We start from the raw sequence: 23,210 nt of genomic DNA, 5'->3' as shown, positions 1-23,210 counted from the left end.
CAGAATAATGCAAGTTAAGGTGGCAGAGACTCTTGGGAAACCAGAAAGAAAATTGCAATAAATAAGAAATAAATTCTGTATGCATGGTAAAAACACATTTTTTCATTCTGATGGGATAATGTGCTTTAGTAGTACATAATATAGATTAGATTTATTGATAATTCTTAAAAGCATTCAGTATTTTCCATCTGTTCATGTAATGGGACAGAGAATCAGAAAAGCATAAGATTTTCACCATATGCTTTGATGCTGGGAAACACTGAACACATTCAGCTCCCATTTAATTTTAGGATGGTTGATGAGAGTTTAAAAAGTTTGTGTTATAGACAGGGAGATAGCAATGTTAATGTTGATATAGTTTATTAAAAAAAATATATACCTTCATCTAATACAACACCTCCTCCCCAAATATTGAAAATCTGTGAACCCTTACCCATATCTTCAAAAATTATTGATAACAGATAAACCAGATAATATCATTATTTTTTTAAAAATCACAAATTGGATAAAAATCAGATGGTTTGGGGGGGTGTTTTTTTGCAATGATTGTTGCAACAATCTGATAGATTGTTTTTCAGCTTGAAATAGTTTCTAGTAACTTCCCTGTATATGGTAGATGATTCTATCATCAGGTACCCATCCTTTATTTACAATTTTCAGCATTCAAAGATGAGCACAAAAATCTCCGATTGTATTTCCCCTTTTTTTTGCTATTTATTTTTCTATGCATCTTTTGCTATTTATTATTCTATGCATCTTTATTTTGTTTTTTATTGTTTTTTATTATTCTATGCATCTTTATTTTGAGGAAAAAAACAGTTAATGTATGCTTTTTCTCAAAGTAATTCTGTTGTTTTTGAAGAAGAGTGCACATAGTCCCCTATTAAAGGAGACGGAATATTGAGTATTTTGCAGTTCATTGTTTGAAGAGACTGCACTAAAAATCAATTTGGCTAATTGAATATAGTGCTAGAATGTAGTTAAATGTCTTTAGACCCCTTCCAACAAAATATAGGTCTTGGTGTATACCTATACATAGTCTATCAGAGTTAAAATACGTCTGGCAATACTTTGTCTCACTGCTAGAAAGGTTTTCTGCACTGCAGTCTAAATTTCTCTTCTTTTATTGTGATTTCATAATCTTTATCCTTATTAATGTGTCTCTGTTTTGGTGTAAATGTTTTAACTACTTGCAGAATGAAGTCAGGGGTTTTAAACAAGACATACAGGCTGTTATTGTTTTACTTTGCCATGTATCTTCTCAGAATTGAGATCATTTTTACTCTCTGCTTTCAAATCTCTCCAGGATGTCAATACTGGGTAACAAGAACAGCCAAACAAGATTGCACATAGAGTCTTTGTTGTTTAACAATCGCTTAGAGTGCCTATTCTTTTCCTGGTGTGAGATGTTCCTCTTCTTCATGTGCCAAATAAAACTTGGCAAAACATGCTGCACTCTTTCTGATTTATTGTCATTGCCTAGTCTCGTTCAGACTTTATATTGCTGAAAGGCAAGGATACTTGGGCAAAGTCAATTTAACCCCCTCTTCTTGTTGTGCAGCTCAAGGGGGAAATAACCATCTGCAGGAGCAACTTGGAAGGACTCCCGGTGTGATAAAGTGGGAATAGCAGTTGTTTATGAACAGCCACCATGCCTTGTTATAATTTTTATTCACCACTCAGTCAGGTAGCAGTCTAAATTCTTTTTTAAATAGACAACTTCCATTTGAAGAGAGACAAGAGTATTCTCTAACCATGTGCAATTTGCCACTGTCTTTATTGGCTCTTTCATTTATTTGTATCAAGAAGTACCATCCTCCTCCTGTCTCCAAAAGGAAAAATATGCAAAGGAAAAAGAGGCTGAGGAGAAAAAAATATAACAAATAAACAAATAAAACTAGCACAAGGGATAGAAAATGAAAGTAAAGGAAAGTAGTCAAGAAAGCAAAGCTGAAAAAGAGCAGGGGAGTGTATCACCCTTGTCCCAAAAGTCTTGCATTCTCTTGAATTTGATTTTCTATTATTTATTGTGCCTGCCATCTGTTCATAGATACCAATGAGGGCTTCTGCCAGCTCTAGGGCAACAAGATGTTGTTGTCAAGATGTTTCTTCCCTGTACCTACTAAAAAGTAGTGTTAATTGATCAAAGCAAAATTTTTGACTACACAGATTGAAAGCACAGAACAAACTCTCATTAATACCTTTTCAAAACATCCGTATGAATAACATACTTGTGATTTATTTGTGATTAACCTACTTCTGAAACAAGGGGTACTAATGTTCTTCTAGATCACAGGTATAGTGAAAAGAGGCAGAAGGCCTGTCATTCCTGGTAGACATTTTACCTGTCCAGAGCTCTGATGGTGGCTCTCCACATGCATGCACATCCATAAGGATCAGCACCATTCATTTTCATGCTTGCAGTAGTTAGGGTACCTTGCCCAATCAGCCTTCCTTCAAGCCCTCTCACTCTCCTTCCAAACTGCCCCAATCTCTTCAATGTCAGTTTCTTGTGGCACCTTTGGGGATGGATAGTAGGTACAGGAATAGAGAGCAACGACACCGACCGTTCCAATTCACTGGAGTGAAGTAAAAAAGTTCTGCTGTGCTACAGGTAGGAACATGTTTTGGACAACTATTTAAGTCATTAAATTGAACTTTTTATCTCCCTGAAAAGAGTACCTAAAGGGTTTCCCTATGAAAAACCTAATAATGGTTTTACGACCTTCCTTCTGGCAGCAGCTCACTGTGTGCCAGTAAATTCCTCCTCTTGCAATGCATTGCAAGGCAGAATTTGCCAGCTGCACTGGAATTATCTACAGTGGTGTCCCGTGGACATGAAGAGTGCACTGGTTTTTGGCAGTGCTATGGACAGCTGAGGAGTGCATTCAGTACTGATGTGGTGTTGCTTTGGAAAGGATCTACATTTGGACAACACTTTCAGGCACACAATGTGATTCTTGAGGTGTCCTGTGCAGGGCCAGGAGTTGGATTTAATGATCCTGATCAGGTTCTTTCTGACTCAGCATAGTCTACTCAATGATTCTATGATACATCTGCATCCAGGGTTCTCATTCTACCTGATGCAGAATGCCTATGGAATGTCTCTGAGGACCTGTCAAATGAAGTCTAATTACTTTGAGATGAACTGCAATTACGAAGTGGGGAGCAGGTACCAAATCCTGCTTGGTTTAGGCAAATCCATTAATCAGTACAGAAGGCAGAGTCTGAAGTAACTTCTTTGACCTTCTCTTTTGCAGACATTTTCTAAAATAGACTAAGAGATTCCTAAGGTATGCTTCTATTGATATGAGCAATTTTGATTTTTTTTAGTTGTGTGTTCAAGTCTTATTAAAATTTTTGAATGACTGTCTGGTCCTTTGCACCAAAGCTTCTATGACAGACAATGGGAAATACCCTGTGGACAATGATAACCCTTGTTGTTTTGGTTGTTTTATCTTATAATGTGCTGTTAATTTTGTAATGGGATTGTCCAAGAAATGCTGAGGCAGTGTCTTCACTCTCCAGTGTAAAACACTTCATTCATAAAGTTATGGCTTTTCTCTCTGATGGATGATAACAAAACTTTTGTTTCCCATCTATATCTGGTTTATCAGTTAGACACTACTCCTGGACTTCTAAATTGTTTCATACTTCACAGGAAGGAGATGTGCATTAAAGGCCCATTTCAACCGTAATAAAAATAGAATCTAATATGGAACAACATATTACAAGTGAAGACATCTGTTCACATTATTATGAGCGTCTCAGTCCAATTACATTCACTATAAATTATGGAAGAACAATTGAGATAAAAATGTGCATATTATTGTTTCAGAGCTTCAGGCTGAGTTGAAGGTTAGGGGTCCATGCATTCTGAATTCTGAAAGCATTCCCTGAGATATCACAATCTAGACTTACTGCAATAAAATAAGAAATTATATTCAAAAGAAGGTTAAACACAGCTTTGCAAATATATTTAAACATTGGTTGGCCAAAAAAAACCCTCAGAATTTAAAAAATCTAGGATTTAAACACTGTCTCTAAATAAGAAAATGTGTCATGTCATACTGTCCTGGACAGATACTCTTCCAATATAATATTTACCTTCTTTTAAAATTGGCACTAGATTTACATAGAAATCAGGAATATTCAGTGCAATTCCATTCTTTGATGCAGCCATATCACTGGTGAATTTAACCTACTGTTTTTGAAAAAATTATTTCTAAATAATCTGGCTCTGTTGAGATGAGAAAGGATTTTATTTTTTTCTGTGGGCTCCAGCAGGATCATAGGATTATAGAATTCTGTAGGTTGGAAGGAAGCCATAACAAACATCTGGCCCAAACTCTACCTCTAAACTGAACCAACTTAGATTACATTATTCAGGGCATTGACCAGTTACATTTTAAATAATTCTGAAGCTTGACATTTAATGAAGTCTCTCAGCAATCTCATTAATTTTATTTTTTCCCCTAACAATTAATTAGAATTTCACACTTTGCAATGTCTGTCCATTTCCTCTCACCCTATCACTTTTATCCCTGAAAAGCATCTGTCTCTATTTTTTCTAAACCTTCTCTTTTAGTAGTCAAAGAAAGCAACAAGATCCTTCTCTTATCCTTCCTGTAAATAGTAATCGAGTTGCAAAACTGGGCATAGTTGTCTTGATACAATTTCAACAGCGTTGAACAGAGAGGGAATAACACTGCTCTACCTGCTGGCTTCACTCTTGCCTATGCAGTTTCAGTATTCTTTGTGCTTTATCACAGGCCTGCATGGTTGACTCATCATGTTGCGCTCCTGAAAATCCCCAGGTCCTTTCTGACAGCAAATGACATCGATGAAAGAGAACTGTTTAAGGCTGGCATTATCCCAGCATTATTTCTTTAAAGAAAAGATTTAATAAACAGGAAGAGTATGAGCTAGCTCCACTGTTCAACACATTCTAGCAATTCAGTTTGAGTGATCAGAACAGATTGCTGTTGATTTACTTCATGTTATTGCTACAACATCAGTGCGTCACAGTCTATTAATACCTCAGAGTTTCATCTTACCTCCATAATAGGGCTTTTTAGGAAATTAACCATCATTTTCTTCTCACTTTTGATACAAATAACCTATAATTGTTCAAGCACAAGAATGTGAAATGTAGTCTGTATCTACTCTGCAAATGAAAACTACATTTGCTGGCTGCCTTCAGTGATTCTGGCCAACCACTGGAAGTTGTCAGGCTGCTCTAGTACCCTGGTGTGTGAGCACCTTCCCTTCATGCTTCCTGATGTGAGCATAGGTTACTTGCCTGTGTGCTGCAATTAGACACAGGAAGTTCATGGACAAAAATTCCTGCTGGTTTTCCTAACTTCTGGTAGGATTCCATCGCTCCCATGCTCTTTGTTTGTTGTGATAGGAAGCCACAAGCTGGAAAGAAAATGCATGTGTCTTGCATCTTGATTCACAAATGAGTGACACAAACCTGGAAAACATTTGAAATCTCTAACAACTGGCAACAAAATGGGAATAGCAGGGGTTGGACTGAAAGGCAGGACATAGGTAAGAAACAGTGGTTCATGCTTTGGAGGTTATATATACATATATATACATACATATATTTGGTATACATCCTCTGTGTAGACAATATCTGGATTTCAGTAGCTTGTAAGAATGTTCCTTATCATTTCAGCACATTGAGTCTGAACCTTTTGGTTTCCAGGAGGACTATAAGGATCTCAGACTTCTGCAAAGAGTGAAAGTTACTCAGGACTAAGAACTTGTGTGTCAGAGTAGGTTAACAGCTTGGGATTATTATGCCCTTAATTTTGTGCTGCAGGGACAGCAAATGGCTTGCTTTTCATTCAATAAATGAAAACTAAACTGGGTAAAGCATATCCACCACAGAACCATATACTTGGATATCACCTTCCAAAACTATTTTCTTCTCCCTTACATAGATTTGCTCATGCAGAGCTAATGCTTAGACAAAAAAAAAAAAAAAAAAAAAAAAAAAAAAAAAAAAAAAAAAAGCTCAGACCACTTTAGGTATCCAGAATTATTTTATAAGCATATCTATAGAATATAGTTGTTTTCCATAATTGTTATCATCAAGGATGGCAGCTACCAGTCTTACATTTTTATCTTGCTAAGCTTTTCTACTTCCTCCTTTTTAATACAGAAAACCAAGCAATTTTAGTCCACCTTTCTATTGCTTTGATCCATTGCAGTAATCACTGCTTTTCTTTCACAATGGATAAATAATGAGTATTTTTCCTTTTTTTCCTGGCCTAACTAATTTTTGTGGTCCCTCTCTGCATGTCATTCTTTCTAAAGTACTCACATCCTTCCTCTAAGAACTCATTCACCAGCCCTTTGATGCAGATCTAGTCTGATTTTCTTTGTATGCCCTGGTCTCTGAGCTCCTATTAAGAGAGATTTCCTTTAGTGATGGGGTAGCACATTGGTCAGAACCTTAGGGTAGATCTGTTGCACTTTTTCTAAAATAAACCCTACCAAAAATATACAAAGCTCTTTCTAACTCTAAAGTTATATCTGGTGAGAACATAGACTGGACTGTGGTCTTTTGCTGACAATGAAAATGTAACTATTTGGGGAGAGAAAATCCAGAACAATCATAAACAACTTCTGTAAATCAATTTACCTGCACTGATTGTCCAGGCAAAGTTATGTCAGATACTACAGTTATAATAAATACTTCACTGGAAATGTGTGCAAAGGATAGTGCAGTACTCGCTGCTCCTTTCTTCAGGAAAACAACCAAGAAAAAAAAAATAAAACCAACCCAAAACAAAACAAAACAAACCCAAAACAATCTTCACAAAGTAGTTTTCTGATTCTAAGACAAAATATTCCTAAGTCCTGAGAAAGAGAAATTACTCTGAGCAAGTTTCAGACATGTTTAGTAACACATGAAATGAGCTATGTCTGTAATACCTGGATTGTCCTTTTGGAGAAGATATGACAACAATATCTAGATTTTTAGTGTAATCTTGGGTTTTGACTATCATCTTATAAAAACAAGTGCAAAGATCTTCTGGTGGGAACTGGAGATTGTTCCTTCTCTAGGGAAGAACTGAGTGTGCTTATGGTGTGAGATGCAGGAGAAATAAGTGACGCATGGAGGCAGAAGTCTACAGCCAAAGAGAAATCTGACAGCTTTAGAGTTAGTTTGTGCTTTTCTTAATAGATCTGAGGGAGCCTATGCTTGACTTGCATGCAGGGCTGTCTGAGGTTTTCTTTCACATTTGGTAAAAAAAGTGGCTGACTTCTCATGTGCATTTAAACATTTACTTCGCTGCTTCTCTCCATACATCAGCCATTTGAAAGACTGTTTGTCAGAAATGACAACTTCACTGAGGTAAATGTGCTCGAATGTACCCATTGCTCAAATTCATGGTGCTAAATAGATTTGCTCTATCAGCAAAATTATCAACCCTGAAACAGGAATCTCTTTTGTTCCTGAATCCACATCTCTGATTCAGAATATGTCAAATTATGACTCTAGATAATCCAAGATATTCTCTGCCAACATCTATCCTGTTAAGTAATTTAAGGGTTTGCCCCATGCCAGTTCCCTGGTTGTTAAAAATACATACACACGTGTTGGTTTATTTGTTTCTGAGCACCATCTTGGAGTAAGTACAACTAGTTTTCTCTGGAAAAAAATGCAAATGCAGTTCCCACCACCACTTGAAACAGGAAATATGAGTAAGTGCATGGCAGAACTAGCTCTTTCTGCCAAACTCAACCATCTTGACATAAAGACCTATGGCACAAAGTGCACGGGCACACATTATACCAATGTTACAGAAACACCCACTCTGGTGGGCTGTGACAGAGTCCTTCATGGTGTCCCAAAGACTTCGAATGAAAAGCCCACAACACTGAACAGCTGTATCCTAGGCCATGGGCTTGGCCTGAGGCTCGAGTCTCCTTTGGTCTACAAAGACTGTGTGGTTCAAGCAAGCAGTCCTCTTACTCTCAGCTGTATGGAGCCAGCCTTGCTCAGTTGTGCTTACCTGAGCCAGGCTGGGCAGGGAGGGCAAATGAATGGGCATTTGAAGCACATATGAAGGACAATCTCATGGATGAACACCAAGCTATTGAAGCAGTTCCAGCTACTGGGAGGCTGCTATGAGGACTCCTCAGAGCCTTCTCTTCTCCAGGATGAACAGCCCCAGCTCTCTCAGCCTTCCCTGACGCTGAAGATGCTTCATCATCTCTGTGACCTTGTGCTGGACTTTCTCCAATAAGTTCACATCTTTTTTTGTCCTCAGGAGCCTGGAGCTGAATGCAGAAGTCCAGATATGTCTCACCAGTGCCAAGCAGAGGTGAAGGGTCATCTCTCTTGACTGCTGCTCCTAAAGCAGTCCAAGAGGCTTTTGGACTTGGCAGGCCCCAGCTCCTCTTTTCTCCCCCAGCTCCCCCAGATCTGAGCTCTCCTAAAGTTAATGTGTTTATCAAGCTTTCATATTGTTTAATGCTTTGAAAGCAGATTTTATCCATTCACAGCAATGCTCCTTCTGCAGCTTGCCTCAGTCATTGAAAATTCCTTACAAGTTTCAATTACCACAAGGAGGAGTATTTTTCATAAAAGGGCTGTAAACAACATATATTGTGAACATTTTCACAGCAACACATCCCACCTCCCAAGACAGCATTTTAGCTGGCAGCTAAGTTTACTTTACATTTTTAGCTCCTAAAGATGGCAACTGTAAATCTGTATATTATTAATTGTTGTGACATATAAAGCAATCAACATACCAATCTGGCAAAAGCAGTCTCATAAAGTATGCAGAACATGCATATAGTATGTGGACTATTAATAAGGAGGTCCCCTGCTGGTGAACAGGATTTTTCTTAATATCATTATTATTATGATAGAAAAATTACCTTGATCAATGCTCTATTTTACCGATGCATTTCTCTTAAGGGCTCCTAATGGTACAATCAGATTTGTGCAGGTCAACCATTGATTTTGTTTTTTATAACATTTCTTACAATGAAGGGTAGAATCACGGCAAATTTTTGGAGAGAAATTGCTATCCTCATTGGAAAAACAACCAATACCAAACAAACTGGAATGAATGCAAGAATAGGCTGGTTTACATAGCAGCATATTGACCTGCAAAAGTTTCTGTGCACATTACGTTCCTGAGAACAGAAACAAATTTAAGATTATGTTAGTGCTCAAGAGGCAAAAAAAAAAAAAAAAAAAAAAAAAAAAAAAAAAAAAAAAAAAAGCTAAGTGAAAACTGGGGAGAATCAGAAAGTGCCAGAAGCAACCACCACTTACTGAAAACACCTGTTTTCTGTTTATGTCGTCGCTAAGTATTTGCAATTCATTAAATAGTCACAATCAGAGTCTGATTATTTCCCTCTTTTCTTGCTCTGCCTAAGTGCTGCAGTCCATTTAAGCTGGTTAGAGCTTCACCTGAACAATGAGTACTTAAAAGTAGACTCAAATGGCTTTGTCCTTTTAGGTACATCTGCCTTATTGCCAAGAAATACTGACATACCCCTGTAAACAAGAAAATCTTGCCAGCCACACACCAGAGCCAGATAACTGAATAAATTGGTACCAGAGAAGTCCTGAAGCTCCTGCAGGGACCTGATTCAGGAACTTAATGTAGGTACCAGATTCAGCATGTTTATATTTGTCTTTGTTCTGAATGCAGAGAAGAACTGGGAGAAGGAGAGGCAGGTTTATATTAGGTTATAAGATCATTTGGACATATTAAGCACAGTTCTGACTCAATGCATCCTCATATAGGAAAAAAGGTCATAATTTTTAGTATTTTTCTGGGATCAAAATCCTGCATTGCACTCTATTCAGTGACAAATATTTTCAGGATAGACAGACCTCTGTGTAATGCTTCCTCATGGGGCTCAGCTCTGTTTGTGAGGTTTTTTTTCTGTACTCTATCTACTGTTTCTTTAAAGCCTTCATGGCCATTATTTTATTTCTTTAGGTTGTCGTAAGTGGTCTCTTAAGTTCTTTTTTCAAGCTTAGTGAGACTCTTTCACAAAGAAAAAACCTTTGCAGCTGCTAAAATTAAAAACATTATAATTTTTTTATTGTACTGTGCTGCTGTGTAAATGCACTGGATCCTTCTGTGAAAATAAACCAAAAAAAATCCTGGAAAGCTTTTGAAGGTCTTACACAGTTTCAGCCTTAGGTGAAGTATTATAGGTATGCTATAAATCCCCAGAGTCACACAGGTTATAAAGAAAGTGCTGGCTCATCCCCAAAAATACAGAGTGTAATCCTGTATCTTTTTCTGATTTTGATCTAGTACACTGATGCACTTCATTTCATGCAGATGGATCAAAATCAGTGTCTGCTCAGATTCATTTCATTCTGTTGTTCCAGAATACCTGTCCTCAACTGAATCACCATGCAAGATAATGTATGAAAAAGAAATAAATGGACTGTGATCTAGATATTGCTTCAAGTGGCAAAATCTATGTTATTCCCTTTGTCTGAAGAAACTCACTGTGTATTGGGTGATTACCTTTTTCCTTCTGCTTTAGTCAGCCGCTTAATTGAGGTCCTGTTTTACAATACTGAATAATGCATATCGATTCATAGCTTTCAAAAAACCTGCAAGAGTAAGATTGGCATCTGGTGGACTTGACAGATGCACGAGGCGCTCACAATGCTTTTCTGTCAGGCAATTCAGTCCCCAGAAAAGGAGACTGCATGACTAATGAGTTTTGCACCTCCTCTTCATGTGCTCATCTGCTTTCCCATTGATGTAATTTATGAGGCACTTCTGTGAGTCACGGTTAGCACACTGAAGTGGCAGCGCTTGGTGGCAGCCATTATAATAACCATAAAGCAAATAAAACAGGATTCAGGAAAGTGGGAAATGAAGTCTTGGCAGCAGAGAACACCTGTTTTCTGTTTATGTCATCACTAAGTATTTGCAATTCATTAAATTGCCACAATCAGAGTCTGACAACATATTTACATTCACAGTTGCTTTTACAAATCAGAATTATTGCATAATTTCTGGACTTCTTAAGAATAGGTTTGGTTCATCTCTACTAAATGAAAACTTTCGTACCAGTTTGCTATGATGAAGTGACTAATTTATGTGACATCACTTTAATAAAACTTTTGACACTCACATGACCATCTGCTAAAGAGAACAGAGCAGGTATTCCTAAACTGTCACAGAGAGACACTTCTGCAGCCCCTACAGACACAACTACCCAAGAAGCAGATGGGGCTCAAAATAAACCTAATGTGTTTGAAATGCAGTTGTGTCACAAAGACACACTTGGAGCCGAGGACAGGAAGTTTTTGGCAACCATCAGAAAACTGCTGCTGTCTACAAGGGTCAGTAGGGAGCCATTTAGTTGGTTCTTTGGAAGTGTATCAGTACAGGTACAGTACATCACAATTTTTTCTGTGTAGCCCACTGGTATTTGCGATGAACAGAAACACTGTGTTCCATGACAATAAAATAAAGCAGGGAAGACTGTGTTCAGTCAAGAAGACAAATTTGAGGTAGATCAAGACAAACAGTAATGTTATTGTACATAGGATTTATTCTGACGGAATATATGAGTAGGGTTGTCCAGGGTCTTTTAGGTACAAGACAATAGGATAAGTCATGAATTTCAATTAGCATCCCAAAAGCTGTATTCCTAGAAGTCCAGAAAGCTGAGCAATGCTTGTATGCATGCTATGAAAGAGGACATAATAAAGTGAATGTGCTCAGCAAGTCATAAGATATTTTTATAAAAGCAGACTTTTGCTGACTGTGACAAATGTCTAGCAATCCAATGCTGAAATAATCATTAGGGAGAATAGAGACAGGAAGTTCAATAAGAAGTGCAAAATACTGAATCAGCATTGAAACTGACTGCATGAACAGCAGTCCTGCTGAGGAGAACCCAGAGACAGCAGGGAATGGCAGGCTGAGTACAAGCTGACAGTGTGGCACTACTGTACATAGGGCAGTTTATGTACTGTTCCATGCTGGAATAATGGTGAGCAGACTGAAGGAATTTCTTACCTTCCTTCTCTCAGTATTATTGATGAATCCCCATGGATGTGCAGATAGGGGTCCTTAATTTAAATAGGGCCATGGAGAAACTGGAGACAGTCCAGCAGATAAAAGCTAAGATGATTTGGGACACAGAATGTATGTGAGGAGCTGGAGTTTGGTCTTGTGAAGAGGGCTTTCAGAGTGCTGATCAGCCTAGGTCTGTGCAAATGGCAGCTAAAAGCTGATGGTGTCACTCATCTTTGCAGAAGCCTGAGATGGACTTGAGTTGCAGTTTGAGAGGCTTAAGGTGGACATTAGGAAAAGATACATTCACAGGAAGGAAACGGTTTATTCATGGGGCAGACAGAATTTATGATTTTGGAGGTTTTCAGGACTTCTTAAATATAAACATGACTTACCTAATCTGCTGCAGCAACGGCCCTGTTTCAAACAGAAGTTTGGAGTAGCGACTCCAAAAATTCCCTGCCAAACAACATTTTTTACAGTTTGTGGATGGTCTCAGGGTTTAAAACAATCTAGAAACAAAATACCACACATCCATTTGCTCACTTCCCCAGCAAGATCAGAGAGAGAATGGAAGGGCAAAAGTGAGAAAGCTCATACGGTAAAGACTGTTTAAAAGGTAAAGCAAAAGCCACACATACACAAGTAAAGCAGAACAAAGAATTCATTAATCCCTTCCTGTGGTCAGCCAGATGTTCAGCCATCCCCAGAAAAGCAGGGGATGCTTATACAGTGATTTGGGAAGACAAATGCTCCAAATATTTCTCTATTTGTTCTTCTTCCCCCAGTTTTATATATTAAGCATGATGTCATATGGTTTGCAATATCCCTTTCATCAGCTGTGGTCAGCTGTCCTGGCTGTGTCTCCTTCCATCTTCCCATGCACCCCCACCCCTCTCATTAATGTGCCAGTATAAGAAGCAGAAAAGGCCTTGGCTCTGAGCAAGCCATGCTCAGCAATAACAAAAACATCTCCATATTATCAACCCTGTGTTCAGCTCAAATCCAAAACACAGCCACTGTGAAGAAAATCAACTCAACCTCAACCCAAAACAGCACAGATGGCTTTTTTATCTAACCTGCCTCACATGATGTAGCTGTAAGCAGTCTGAAAGCAGGTGGGAAGACTGAAACCGTATCAGCAACACACAAGTTAAAAGGCCGCCTAAAACTGAAGTCAAGGATTCATAGATATTGCTTGCAAAGTCATCCAGAGAGAGAGAGCGGAAAACAAATCAAAACTCTGAGAAAAGGCAATCTGAGACAAACACAACTCAACCTGAAAAGAAGTATTGAGAGGTAAGAGTTCTCTAAACTCATTTGTTTTAAGTTAAGAAGGTGAAGTAGCATACTGCAGCATTGAAATAAAAAGTTAAATTTCTAATACCATTTGTAAGAGGTGTCACTCCCTTATGAAAATAAACATTGACACTCAAAAAAGAAACAAAGATTCTGCAGAAGAGAAGTAGCTTTCTTTCTCTTCTGCACAGACCCATGAAGCCCCAAATCTTTTCTGCCTGTAAAAGTCTAGAGAAGAAAGATGAGATTAAAAATTCGAATTATTGGAGAGACCCACTTCAACAGACAGAAGCTCAATAGGGCAGAGCACCCTGATACCCTTACAGGCTGTGGTGAAGCACTTCCTACTTGCTGAAGGTAATGAATTAAAAGTAGAAGAATGGCATAAAATTTAGCAGTTTTCTAAAGATGAGTCTAAAGGTGTTTTAAAAGGCAATGTAGCCATTGATTCAAAAGCAGTTCTATTTGAAATTTGTTTCAGTAGATTACACCAGGTTATTTGTGCAGAAACTAATATTTCTTGAAGGTTAGTGCTGAAAATGCAGGGCCATGATGAAAAGGACATGAAAAAGATCAGAGGGCTGGAGCACTCTCCTATGAGGACAAGCTGAGAGAGCTGGGGTTGTTCAGCCTGAATGAAAGAAGGCTCTAAGGAAACTTCAAAGAAACTTTTCAGTACTAAAAGGAGGTCTATAAGAAAGATTGAGACAGACTCTTTACAAGCATATGTAGAGATAGGACAAGGGTCAATGGTTTTAAACTAGAAGAGGGGAGATTGAGACTAGCTGTAAGGGTGACATTTTTTACAATGAGGATAGTGAGGCAATGGAACAGATTGCCCAGAGATATGGTAGATGCCACACCCCTAGAAAAAGCCAAGACCATATTGGATGGAGCTTTGAGAAACCTGCTCATTGCAGAAGTGTCAAAGTAGATGAGCTCAAAAGGTCCCTTCCAACTGAAACCATTCTGTGATGGTGCTTTATGATTAAACTCTCTACATAGCATTATTTCAGAGATGAGCCACGCACTTTTGATGGTATTTACCAACATAAATCAACCAAGACCTTGTGTCTAGGTACTGAAAGAAATCTATCTACGATTACCCAAACAAGTCTGCACACTGCAATCTCTGTGGTTCAGAGGTTGAGTTTGCTGCATTTGTATGGTGTTCTATTAACTGAAAATGCTGGTTTATGGATTAAATTTAAATTTTAACCTGAATTTGATTATTGTGCTTATTAATGCATTGCTGGTTTAGTAAAATCATAGTAACTTAGCTTAGTGTATTCTCAGTTAAGTAAATATTGATCTGTCCAATACAAGTGAGTTGTATGGAATGAACATTGAGACCTTAAGTAACCTTAGACAAGAAATTTATGACTCAGCTGTCTCTCTGCAGGTTCATTTCCTCTCAGCAGCAATTCAGAAAAGAATTAATCCACTGCAGAATTAGCTTTCTGCAGAAATGCAAATCTGCTTCAGCAGAGCAACATTATTTAAGCGCTTTTATTGCTCAAGCAATTGGGGGTGACGCCTTCTTGGAAGAGCTTATAGAATTTTGTAGAGTGTGAAAGTTACAGCAATGTGCAACCACAGTACAGAGATGGAGATAGATGCAAGAAGACAGGAACCTGAACTGTATGGAAAGAAGCCAATTTTACACTTCATTATGATTTCAGATGTAACCTTCTCCGCCACTGCCTCTGTTCCAGATCTGTTATTAAAAATTTGAAGTCGTTCATAATCTTGGTATTTACATTTTCTTCATATTTCTGAATCATTATGTTCTGTTGAAACACAAAGTTAAAGATACAGGGTCTCATAGTCCAATTACACACCCTGTTGCAAAATATTATGGCATAATATTTTGATACCTTAGTTTTAAAAAAAAAAAGTTTTCTAGCCTTCCAATGTAGAAGCAGATAAAGCATACAGTCAAGGACATTTCTGAAGAAGCAACAGAACAGGTTCTTCTACAGCTACATATATACAAGAAAACAACACAGACATATATAGAATTGATCTATTCACCTCCTTCAACACTAAAAAGCATTTGCAGGTAGAAACTGAATTATTTTTGGCGGTGGGCAGGGGGAGAAGGCAATAGAGAAAGAGGAGATGGAAGAGAAATTACTACAGCAGCATGATCTTACATTGTTATAGTTGTTAGACAAGAATTACTTTAATATTACAGGCCAAAGAGTGATTCTCTAGTCTGCTATTTAAAACACAACTGGAACATTTGAGTCCTCACAGCCTTGAATATTTTCACACATTCCATCTTCCCAAAGAGAGCACAAGTGACACCAGCCTGATTTCAGAACACAAAAGCATGGGTAAATCCCCCCATGCAGTTGAGTAAGTCAAGTATAACTATCTAATTTCCAGCACAGAGCTGAGGACCATGTTTTGAGCTGTATGAGTTCCCTGTGGAGAACATGAAGAGAGTCAAGGTGCATCCAAATGCTGACTTAAAAGCCAGCTCAGCCAGACAGCCTGCTGTGAATATTTGCTTCAAGCTAACATGAACCTATCTCTCTGCTGGTTACACATGGAGCCTGATGTGATTGACCTGGATACAAATATGTAAATTGTAAACCTTTTCTTTTAGTCAAATGAATGCTACCTGGAACAGCTACAGTCTGCCTAAAGTAAGCTGAGGGAGAATATTCAGTACACATAAGACTCTTAAGTCTGAGTCTTCTCTGGAGGCTTCCAGGGCAGATCTTCAGCTGCTGAAGTGTTCCATCATCCTTCTGTACCAGCAGGTAAAAATAATTCATAATTCAGCACTCAGGCTCATTTTGTTCCTGCCTTAGACTGTAAGAATGGGGACTGTATCTTCTTGTCTCCTCAAAAGGTTTCCTAGTTTCACTAAAAACTTTTTTCACTAAAAAGTTTCATTAGGCCACAGGCTGTTTCAGACATAGCAGCTGGGAGACAGGGACAAAGAGAAAAGGTTTAGATTAGTAGTGCCACATCCTCTCTTTACCTTTTGGCGCCATGGGCTGTTAGAAATGGAATTGCAGACTGCCTGGAAAGCAGCTGGAAGAAAGAACATCGACACATGCTCTCACTTGCTCTGGATGCTGCCTCAAGCACACAGGGGCCCCCGTGACCCATGGCTGTTCCCCAGCTGCTGCACACAGAACCCCCAAACACACACAGGACAGGGAGCGCCACAACCAGGAAAAAAGAATTTCAGGGGAAGACAGGATGGACTGCACCAGTGAGGCACTGGTCATGGATTTTTCACAAAACCTTTGTTTGCTATCTCAGGTCTCTTGGAAAAAAAAAATAATTAAAATGCAAGCTGCTGCATCTGTAGGTTGCCAGGAGCAGAGCTGGATGTGGCTGCTGTGCATGGAGCAGCATGATTGCACCAGCCCCACTCCCTTCACAAAAAAAGCCTGCCTGCTCCAATGGGGAGAGAGTGTTCAGAGTTTCATGTGCTTCGTTTTCACAATCAGGGATTAGTTATGCTTAAGATCCATGAATCTGGTTCTTGTAGTTTTAAAAATAGTAAAATATTATATAAGCTATGCAGCATGGGGCTGGGGTCTTTTGTTCAAGTGGTATTACGAAATGGGAAGATAAGACTTGCGTAACAAGCCAGGATATTTCAATAACAAATCTATTCACTGTAAGTTTCACTCTTGGTTTTGCAGTTTCAAAAGATGTTCTTTCAAGACTTATTCATGGCCAGTCCCATATCCTGGGATCCAAATTAAAATCTTCCCATCATTCTTTTAGTGAAGAACATAAATGTGTGAAAAGCCACTAAAAGCAGGTATAACAAAAAAAAATGAATGCAGTAATCCACAAATATTTCAGTGTGGAGAATATTATGCAGTTAGCACATAGCAACTAAATTAGAAGGTAAGCAACAAAAATAATCCCCAAACTTCACAAACTCATTTTAATGGAAAAGTACAGTTGCCAGAGTTATCCAAATCCGAAAAATGCTCTGCAGTATCCTTAGCATATTCTGTTTACTAACCCTGCATTCTGACAAGTATTCAGAGCCTTCTTACTGAAGGAGAGGACAAGCCACCAGGTTAGACACTCTGCTATCTGAAATAACTTTCCTCCTCCACCATTTTAATGATGGAGACAGTAAAACTTTGAGGTATTCAAGGATTTGCATGCATTTTTGGAAACTGTAGATTGGCTTTCCTGTTACTATTTAACAGAAGAATCAAGACTGGCCACAAGTAGCAGTGAGGCATTAATGTATGAGCTTAGTCTTCATAATATGAATGATCAAAGGAAAGATCATAAAGAAACTACTTTTACTGAATGAAATACAATTAATTTGCCTGAGTTCTGGCACTTGGGACATGGCTCCTTCCCCATTTGCAGGACGGTTACGGAACAGGCTTGGTGACCTAGTACCGAGAGAGAAGCAGAATGTTGCACTTGTGGAAGCATTCAAGTTGTCCATGCATAAACCACATATTATTGACAGGAGGCAATGGCAAGGGACAGTAATGGTAGGTTTCCATTTGTGGTGGACAGAGGCCCCCATCTGCCTCCTTGGCTTGATATCTAGATCGATTCATGGCTTGCCAGGGGCTCAGATCCAAGATGTAGCAGAGGAACTACCAAGGATCTTGGGCTATCACTCCCTGCTGCCCATCCAAATGGGCATCAATAACACTGCCAGAGGAGATCAGTGGGGTCAAAAGTGCCTACAAGGATCTGAGAGCAAGGATCAGGAATTACAGGCTAGCCAGCCTGCAAAAATCCTGGACCAGGGCCCCTTGAAGCACATTTCTGGGCCCATGCAGAAGAAAGTTATTAGGAAGAATCATCATGGGTTTACCAAGCATCAGTCATGCCTGAGCTATCTAATTGCTGTCTGTGACAAAATGACTGGACTTGTGGACAAAGGGAGAGCAGTGGATGACTTTAACCTTGCCTTTAGCACTTGTCAGACCTTGTTAAAACATTCTTCCTTCTCTCAAATTAAAAAATAAAAATTACAACCAATAAAGTTCTGTACTATTTCTACCAGTTAACACATGGGTCCTTAGCTGCTTCTGACCACAGTGAGTTGGCTTGGAAGAAGAACTCACACAAATAGTTATGTGAGTCAACTTATGGCTTTGCCATGCTGTAAATATAGGGAAGATATTCTCATACTTATTTCAATGAAAAAACAATACAGATTTCCATTGTGTTGACAGATTTTTCTCCCACATATAAGCAATGGTGTACACACAGATCTCTTGGTGGAGGTCTGCAGTCCAGCTAAGTGGATATGGGCTGACAGAGCACCTGGGGTAATGCCACAAATGAGGAGAGGAAAAGCAGCTAAAGTGTCAGCAACAGGACATGAAACTGAAGATATCAGAGCAGTAGCTGTAGAAGAAACTTTCCGAGGCTCTGTTCACCCTGACAATAACCAGTCATATTTCTGGAATCACCAGCATCAATGCACCTGCAGGCATTTGTCTGGAGACTGCAGTATTTCCTTGCTCTTCAGCCGAGAGCAGGTTCACCCTCCCTCTGTCTTTCCTGTACTTTTCCCATCTGGGTAAGTAAAGGCATTGCAGAGAGATCTGCTGACATCTTGAGAACATTTTCTGTCACATGCCATCAACAATTATCATTCTTCTTGACCTTCACCACTGCTTTTAAGGTCTTACTTTTCTAGGCAAACTCATCCAAAGCCGTCTGCTTGCAGATTTCTATAGGTGATGCAACATTTGGTCCCTGAAGGGCACCAAAGCCACTCCACTCTGCCCACAGGCACACTCACATGGCCCTGAACAGACCATTCTTGTTTCTGTGAAGTAGTTTCTCCCAGAAACAGCCTCCAACAACTTCAGGGTGCTTTTTGACAGCAGTGAGACACTGGAGGTAAGAATAAGGCACAGGTACTTGTTTTCTGCATGGCAAGACCTATACTCTCATAAACATAGAGAAAATATTCCCTCATCTGGGGCAAAAGCTCTCCATCTGTCCCATTCCTGAAGACAAAAGCAAGAACACAACCACAGAACAGCCCTCTCCCCATGCTGGCAGCCCATCCACACCTTTGCCTTTTAACTCTACAACCTCTGCATGTTGATGCTGATTTATCTCTCTATCAGGTTTCTGCGATGATGTTCTTCATTACTACTTCCATCCATTTTTGAAGAAGAGGAAAGTGTCCTTTGCAACTCATTGTAAGTCAATTTTCTGCCCATAGAAACACCTTCTACAAACTTAAAGAAAAGGTTAAATTCACATAAGCACACCAGACAGTCATTTCCCACACACAAGAGTCTCATTAAGCCAGGATCAAGAATGGCTTCACAGGAGTAGAAACGAGAGACCTGATAAGGAGATGTCACTGAGAAGAAGGCAAACTACTACCTGGGCTGGACCTAGGTACTGCAAATCTGTTCTGATAGAACAGGGTACTGTTCGTGCCTGTGATATAGTAATCCTCAGCTCCTGAGTGATCTCTTGTGGAGAAGCCTTGTCCTTGTTGCCCCCTCACACTTCTTGCTCCCTGTGGCACAAGGCCATCCTGCTGCCACAGGCATGAAGATTCATTACTGTGCTAGCAGTTAGTTAGTCCCTTTGTGTCTCTTTTGCCTAGCTGCATTTTCCCTTGGGAACCATATTAGTGTAACTGTAGCCCTGTAATGTGATATTGTCACTGCTAGTGATGTGCCATAAGGCTGGCTTGAGTCTGCAAGGGCTCAGGACTGAGGCATGAGTGCTCTGTCTTAGTTTCTTATGAACTTCCTGCAGCTTTATTTCATGTGGTTTGGATGTGGCAGCAGTTTTTCTAACTTCTGTAGCTACACCAGAGCTGTTTGGTTTGCCTTTGTGTGATAGAAGCATTGTTTGCTATAGGTAACAGTAACAAGCTGTTGTTCCAGGTAGACCTAGAATTTTTACAACTCAAATAAAATGCTGTTGAGTAGAGAGATACAGGTCTGCAATGACAAGCATAAGATGTGGCAGACAGGATTACAGCTATGGAATGAGAAGAGATGGGGCACAGGATTGGCACTGGAGACTCCATGCTATAAAAAGATCAGTCATGATCAATTATTCTTCAGACCTGGAGGTGGACAAAACTGGGGTTAGGGCCAGGAAGAAGAGCAAAGATATAGTATATAACATACATAAATCTAAATTTAATATAAATGGCACTATGTATCCTGGAGCTGCAGACCAAAGATGAAAGAGAAAGGTGTACAGGCATGTTAGCAAACACAATTTGTGTGTACACAGTATTATGCATATCATACTGTCAAACTGGACATTATATTTCTCATGGTAAAGGATTCCATATGTTGTCCACTTGCCACAATATTCCCTTCCCTACTGACACCATCATGAAACTTCTGATCTTCAGACACAGAACAACAATGGAAGGGTGAAGATAACACTAAGAAAATGGCAGAAACTAAAAGATGTTGCTTTACATTTAGTTGTATTACTATGCTATTACTATGCTATTACTATGGCTTTTTATCTGTACATAAATATTCTACCTTTTTTTTATGTAATACATCTAGACCAATAATGATTCCTGAATTAGACTTAAGATTTTACCTTTGCTAACAATAACTTCTTGGCCTTTATACACAAGGTCTGCTTCCTCTTTGCACATAGACTTGAATGCAACATCACCTGAGTGGGTTTGAATCTGTCTGTATTGAGAGACTCCACTAATAGCTTTTGATCTGGGATCTTTACCCAATTTCTAGTAGAATCATTGATATTTGTCCATGTGTTGCTTGTTACATGTTTATATTTTTGCTTGTGTATTTGCTTGTCCATACATAATATTCCTTGCTTGGATTGTTCCACTGTTTCTATACACATTTAATTAAAATGCTTACAATTATAATCCACATTTGGCTCCTACCACAAAGCAGACACATGCACCAGCAAATTATTATTTACAGCAAAGCTGGTGAATGTCACAAAAGTCAGCTAGGGATTAATAATGTTAAATATATTTAGTAGTAAAATAAGTTACTGTGTTACATTCAATGATTTCTACAGCTACAGCCCATGGTGTCCCCTTTGCATGCTGACTTACACAGTGAAAGTGTAATTAAATAAGTGACCAGTGGAGCTACAGCTGCTGTTTAAGCCTCTTTTTGTTCAAGTAAAAGTAAGACTGAGTTATTTCATTAGAAGGAGGGAATCAAATAATTTCCACCTGAATTCTGATTTACAGGGTTAGTAGTGCTGCATTTGTGTTAAGCACGAACGTATATATATCTCGCCTTGGCTTCTCTTTATATCAAAAGTGGAACTGGTCTGGGATTAACCAGGTTATTGGTTAATGACCTTCTGAGAAAGTCGAAGTGCAGGGAGGAAGACGTGGTATTAATAATTCTAGCAAGGCAAGGAATTATGCACTCAAATGTTGTCCAGTTATCCCTCCTGGTGCCTAGATTCAAATTTTAGATTCTCAGAAGTTTCACTTTGCTTGATACCTCAGCCCTAAAAAAGCTGGCTAGAAGTGTCAATGTTTACATGGTAACAATTCACATTCTTTAAAGTCCTGTAGAGGATGGTCTCACCTAGTACACAGACAGGAGCTAAGGAGGAAAGAGAACACAGTGAGTAGAGAAAGCAGCAGCATCTCTTTCATAGAAGAACCCTGAGGCTGACATCAGAGACAGTGCTGCAGAGACAGTGTTTCTCTGCCTGTGGAAATCAGGATCTAAAGCTCTCTTTGAACACTCTCCCCATGAAACTACATTGCAGTTTCCCAAGTAGCACCTCACAGGCTAATTTGAACTGCAAGCAACCAACAAGTATCCTGCTGATACCAGGAGCCTTTCTCTCCACCAAACTTCACAGGATGTGATAAATGTGTGTGAATGAGGGAAGGGGCAGAGATCACTTTTAGGCTTTTGCAGTAAGAGTAAAGTAGAACTGGAGTGCCACTGCTCAATCCTTGCTCCCTCAATCCAACCCTTTGCATGTGCATATTCACCTTCCTTTAATTTGTAAGACTTTAGTTTCACAAATAAAAGGGTGGAACATTCTTGATACCAGGAAGTCTGAGATGAAAAGTCCTCAGCATCCTACTTTGTATGGAATAATTATTGATTATTGAATCAGAGATTTATGGCAACTATAGCTCAAGTTTTAGAACATTTGCCTAGAAGCAGTTGAATACCCAATATGACAGTGATATTTTCAGAAAACAAGGAATGTAACCCTTTCAAATTAATGAAAATCAATCAAAAGCCCTGTGAGAGGGAAAGGTGATATTATTTTTAAACCAAACTTATTCTCCAACCATCCTATTATTCCTTCCTCAGTTTTACTCATATAAACATGTATACTGTTAGTATAGGATGGATCACTTCTGCTTAACATGAAGAATTAGAAGAGCCAGCTGCTGAATCCTTGTTATGTATTCTGAAATCTCTTTGCTGGTTGGCCAATTATTTTGTACCCCTCAGGATTGCCCAGTTATTGAAGAATAATCTTTTGCCTCAGGAGTTCACTTACAACAGCCTGCTAAAATGTTAGGTAAGGCGGCTGCCCATTTTCTGTCATTTCCTCATTTTGAGTGTCTTGTGGCTGCAGTCTGTCTTCCTACTGGAATTCTGGGATAAGAAGAGCACAGCTCATGTGATACAGCCCTGCAGCCATTGCTTTGTTGTCAGATTGCAGTCTTTCATTGCCGAGGTAGTTGTCCTGCGCCCTTGCTGCAAGCAGCACCTCCCTTAGTTGCCACTGATTTTATTTCTGTCACATACATCATTGGCCGTTGATGCTGGCCATTCTTCCAACCTGTGCTCTAGTGCTTCTTGGGATGCTTTCATGTAGATCTGTTTCTGTTCATGCTGCCTTCTCAGTCTGTGTATTTCTGCTTTTTAACTGTGGGTTAGA

General features: G+C 39.1%; 1 protein-coding gene across 2 annotated transcripts in view; it reads right to left on the bottom strand.

The window, feature by feature from the left end:
• The window catches only part of MED10 (mediator complex subunit 10), a 46,876-nt gene that overhangs the window by 6,074 nt on the left and 17,592 nt on the right, over positions 1–23,210 (bottom strand). Inside the window, exons 4-5 of one of the 2 annotated variants that reach the window (XM_066326755.1) lie at positions 12,434–12,497; positions 11,555–12,315 (exon numbers count right to left, since the gene is read on the bottom strand). In XM_066326755.1, the coding sequence (XP_066182852.1) occupies positions 12,269–12,315; positions 12,434–12,497 (111 nt within the window). In that variant the 3' untranslated portion in view covers positions 11,555–12,268. Of the gene's footprint in view, positions 1–11,554; positions 12,316–12,433; positions 12,498–23,210 lie in introns of those variants that run through there. The other variant, XM_066326771.1, reaches the window with a different exon arrangement.

Source organism: Sylvia atricapilla, chromosome 1 (assembly GCF_009819655.1).
Source record: "Sylvia atricapilla isolate bSylAtr1 chromosome 1, bSylAtr1.pri, whole genome shotgun sequence".
NCBI classification, from domain to species: domain Eukaryota; kingdom Metazoa; phylum Chordata; class Aves; order Passeriformes; family Sylviidae; genus Sylvia; species Sylvia atricapilla.
This window is presented reverse-complemented; position numbering and strand designations above follow the sequence as displayed.